This window comes from Dipodomys ordii, unplaced genomic scaffold (assembly GCF_000151885.1).
Source record: "Dipodomys ordii isolate 6190 unplaced genomic scaffold, Dord_2.0 Scaffold21, whole genome shotgun sequence".
Taxonomy (NCBI): Eukaryota; Metazoa; Chordata; class Mammalia; order Rodentia; family Heteromyidae; genus Dipodomys; species Dipodomys ordii.
The window spans coordinates 9,504,897-9,509,480 of NW_012267237.1; the positions used below are offsets into that span (position 1 = coordinate 9,504,897).

General features: G+C 44.1%; 1 protein-coding gene across 1 annotated transcript in view; it reads left to right on the plus strand.

The window, feature by feature from the left end:
• The window catches only part of Fam105a (family with sequence similarity 105, member A), a 22,753-nt gene that overhangs the window by 4,077 nt on the left and 14,092 nt on the right, over window positions 1-4,584 (plus strand). Inside the window, exons 2-5 of the mRNA XM_013013845.1 lie at window positions 1,565-1,724; window positions 1,807-1,838; window positions 1,942-2,033; window positions 3,102-3,251. Of these exons, the coding sequence (XP_012869299.1) occupies window positions 1,565-1,724; window positions 1,807-1,838; window positions 1,942-2,033; window positions 3,102-3,251 (434 nt within the window). The remainder of the gene's footprint in view (window positions 1-1,564; window positions 1,725-1,806; window positions 1,839-1,941; window positions 2,034-3,101; window positions 3,252-4,584) is intronic.

The window sequence follows — 4,584 nt, forward strand, 5'->3', positions numbered from 1 at the left end:
AAAAAAAAAAAAAAAAAAGCAAAATAATAGATTCCATATTGCTGAGCTGATCACTACATTTACCAAATGATCTGCTGTGGAGGAAGTTATTTTGCCACAAGTCCTCAAGCACTGGCCACTGCTAAAAATTTCTCTTTGTTATTTGTAGCTGGGCATCTGCATGCTCAAACAGAAGGTTTGGAGGATTCTCCTGAACCCAGTGGCAGTTTGCAAGTACCTCGTTACTTTTTCTCTCTTGTTCAATCAGGGTTCACAGTGTGCATTACAAGGGGAGTCTCTTCTTTCACATGATCCATTTTATGGCAGTGATGTCTGTGTTCCCGCCGTTCCAAACCACTTGTTCCAGGTCTCTAAAGTGACGCCGTAGATTACAACTCAGCCACACAGCAGTGGGCAAAACTGGATCCTTGTGGCTACTTGGTTTAATTGTCTGCCAGGCACCTGTGCTGAACTGCATCGTGGAGTCGTGTGTGGCTTCAGCACCGATTGAGTGCGTCAGGCACTGTACAGGTGTTAAAAAATGTCATTCCACTTGTCTACAGGAGGCTTTGTATTTACACCTTCAAGTCAAGAAAATTGGGGATGAAAAGGATTAAGTTGCCACATTCACAAAGCTTGGTATGGTCATGGAATTCTGGAGCCTGTATGCTATGTGCCACTACCACCAGCACCAGCTCTTCCTTTTCCTCTTCCTCCTCTTCTTCCTCCTCCTCCAACTCTTCCTCCTTTTTTTTTTTTTTTAATGGGCCTGGGTGCCGTCCCTGAGCTTTTTCAGCTCAAGGCTAATGCTCTACCACTTGAATCACAGCTCTGCTTTTGGCGTGTGTGTGTGTGTGTGTGTGGTGTGTATGTGTGTGTGATTAATTGGAGATAAGAGTCTCATGGACTTTTTGTTTTGCCAGGGCCAGCTTTGAAGTGTGGTCCTCAGACCTCAGCCTCCTGAGTAACTAGGATCTCGGGTGCAAGCCACTAGTGCCTGGCTACATTATTCTTTTCTTTTTTCTTTTTCCCCAGTCCTGGGGCTTGAACTCAGGGCCTGGGCACTGTCCCTAGCCTCTTTGTGCTCAGGGCTAGCACTCTACCACTTGAGCCACAGTGCCACTTCTGGCTTTTTCTGAGTGGTTTATTGGAGAGAAGAGTCTCATGGGGACTTTTCTGCCCGGGCTTTCTTTGAACTGCAATCCTCAGATCTCAGCCTCCTGAATAGCTAGGATTATAAGCGTGAGCCACTGGCACCCAGCTTACATTATTCTTCTAAAAAAAATTGTATCATATATAATATGTTCTTACTCATGACACTAATTGTGGGAGAACTGGGTATTTATTTGATTTCTGAATTGAACTTTAAGTATTTAATACTTTGTATCCTTTAAAAATATGTTTGTAGATTAATGATAGACATTTTGTAGCCAAATATTCCAATGCATGTTTGTATATATATATATTATATATTTTATAGGGGTTATATCTATTTTCAACCACACATACACACAAACACATAAGCACAAGTAAAAGCAGATTTGTATAGTTGTGATACGGTTCTTTTTTTTTTTTTTTTTTGCAGGAAATGACCAAATACATTCCTGGACACTCGTTACAAACCAAGCTCTTGAAAGTGGCTGGAGAGTGGTGCGGGGCTCCGTGATGCTGGCCGCGGCTTTCCTGACGGCCGCCCTCTGCTACTTCAGAAAGCTGCATTTATGTTTGGGGCACTGGCTGAAATGGTAAGTTGGTTTCCATCGTCCATTTCAAAAATACCCTCGTGGTACCCAGCCTAGTTTTGATATTGTCCCTTTTATCTTTCAGGTGGATTGGATATCTGCAGAGAAAATTCAAAAGTAAGTATTTCCATCCATTTATTTCCTTGCTTTTAAGGTGTGGAGAAGGCTCACAGAGAGGAGAAAGAGAAAGCTAACTGCCTTTCTATTTTGTTTTGTCCAGGAAACCTCAGCGTGGAGGCGGAAGTTGATTTACTCAGTTATTGTGCCCGAGAGTGGAAGGGAGACAACCCCCGGGCCACGCTGATGCGCAAGGTGGGCTGTCTGCAGAGCTAGACCATGGAACACCTAGACGAGCAAACTCCAGAGACATTGCATTCTGCTGTGCTACAGCCAGAGACTCACCAGGACTAAATAGGGTACAAGTGACACCGGTGGTTCCCATTCAAGAGCCACTGAGACTAGCCCCTGACCTTTGACCTGTGCCTTTGCATGTGGATCAGGTCTGTCATTTCAGAAAACTCCAGCATTGTGTGGGTTTCTGCCTCTCCTGGCCTACAGAGCACCTGCACGTGTAGTGGAGACTCCTCCTTGAAAGGATCAGTTCCCTGAGCATAAATATTTTGACAGGTTTTAGGATTTTTCCATTGAACTAATTTTAGTAATTGTTCCTGACAACGCTTCCCCATCTTGTCACTAGAAAAACACAAACATGGGGGGGGGGGCCCGCGGAGGACACTTTAAGGACTCCCAGCTAGGAGCCAGTGGCTCAGCCTCCTGGCTACTCAGGAGGCTGAGATCAGAGGATCATGGTTCAAAGCCAGCCTGGGCAGATAAGTTCATGAGAATCTATCTCCAGTTAACCAGTAAAATGCTGGACTGGTGGTGTGGCTGAAGTGGTAGAATGCCAGTTGAGCAATGGCTTAAAACCCATAGTGTCAGCATACACAATACACACACACACACACGCACACGCACACACACACACACACAAGGAAGGAAGGAAACAAGGAAGAAAAGAAGAGAAGGAGGGAGAGTGGGAGAAAGGAAAATAAATCTTCATTATGGTCTTAAAAGTGTCCTCTTGGTATAACTACTTAAAGGTAATAAAAAATGAATTTGAAAAACAGAACAAAAAAAGCAACAAGAGCAAAAACGTACAGATTGTATTCCTGATCAGCCTCAGTGACCTGCTCTGGCCTTCCAGGATTTATCATCTGAAACAGTTCCTGGCACACAAGGGTCCCTTGAGGATTACAGGCAGCAGTCGGCACCGTTACCCGCTTTATTTAATACCTCACTGAAAATGAGCCTTCCCAGTGTGATCACTGAATTAATTTCAGTCTCTTGTGCAATGGAATGAATGAAGACTTTTCTTTACAGGCTTACGAGGAGCTGTTTTGGCGACACCACATCAAATGCATTCGGCAGGTGAAGAGAGACAACTATGACGCCCTGCGGTCCGTGTTGTTTCAGATCTTCAGCCAGGGGCTCTCTTTTCCCTCCTGGATGAAGGAGAAGGACATTGTTAAGGTATGTCTTCACCCTGGGCCAGGGATGTTCCTGGTAACACCCTCAACTCACAGGCTCCTGGTCTTCTTTGTCCTTCAGAGGACCGTCAGCAGGAAGGAACAGAGAAGTCATTTAATCTAGTCCTCTGTGTCTCCAGTTTGCAAATAACCATTTCAGAAAGATAGTCAAAGTCAGTTTCATTCGTTAGGTTTTTGTTGTTGTTGTTGTTCTGTGTGTGTGTGTGTGTGTGTGTGTGTATTTGTGTGTGTGTGAGAGAGAGACAGAGAGAGAGAAAGAGATTTAGAGGGAGAGAGAGAGAGAGACAGAGAGAGAAAGAGATTTAGAGGTGGGGGGGAGAGAGAGAGTGTCCTAGGGCTTTGAACTCAGGACCTGAGTGCTGGCCCTTTGTACTCAAGACTAGCACTCTACCACTTGAGCTACAGTTAAACACGTCCAGATGTTTTAAGTAGTTAATTAGAGATAAGAATCTCATGGACTTTCCTGCCCAGGCTGGCTTCAATCCATGATCCTCCGATCTCAGCTTCTTGAGCTGCTAGGTGGTGAGCCACCAGTGCCTATCTTATTCATTTTTAATACTCCTGTCTTTCCTTGAGTAGCATCTGTCCTTTGTGAGTATGGTGATCTACACCATAAATAAGTTTTCATAAATACATGTAGTGGCCAGGTACTAGTTGCTCATGTCTTTAACCCTAGCTTCTCAGGAAGCTAAGACCTGGAGATTCATAGCTTGAATACAGCCTAGGAAGGAAAGTGTGCAACATTCTATCTCCACTTAACCAGCAAAACGTTGGACTAAAATTATGGCTCAAGTGGTAGAGCACCAGCTGTGAGCATGCAAGCCAAACCAGAGCATGGTGTCATCAGTTCAAGCCTTTGTCCTGGTGGAAGAGGGGGGGGTGATACATGAATACTACATACATGCATTTGTATGTACACACAGTGCATCACTACCCTCCCACATGCTCTTGAACGTTACCGGTTGGTTTAGGCCTCCCTGGAAACCCCTGCATCTGTTTTCTGTCTCTATAGTTTTGCCTTTTCCAAACATATACATTGAATCATCCAGTATTTAGTCTAATGAGTCGGTCTTGTTTCTCTTGGTGAAGTATATTTGTGGCTCATTCATGTTGTGCTATGAATGTGTTAATTCTTCTCATTTTGTTTGGTGTGATATTACTTAGCAAATGTAACTATTCATTCACCAGATGAAGGACTTGTGGATTGTATCCAATGTTGGGCAACTATAAGTAAGGTCATCATAAATACTCTTATACAAGATTTTTTTTTTTTTGTCGGTCATGGGGCCTGAACTCTGGGCCTGAGCACTGTCCCT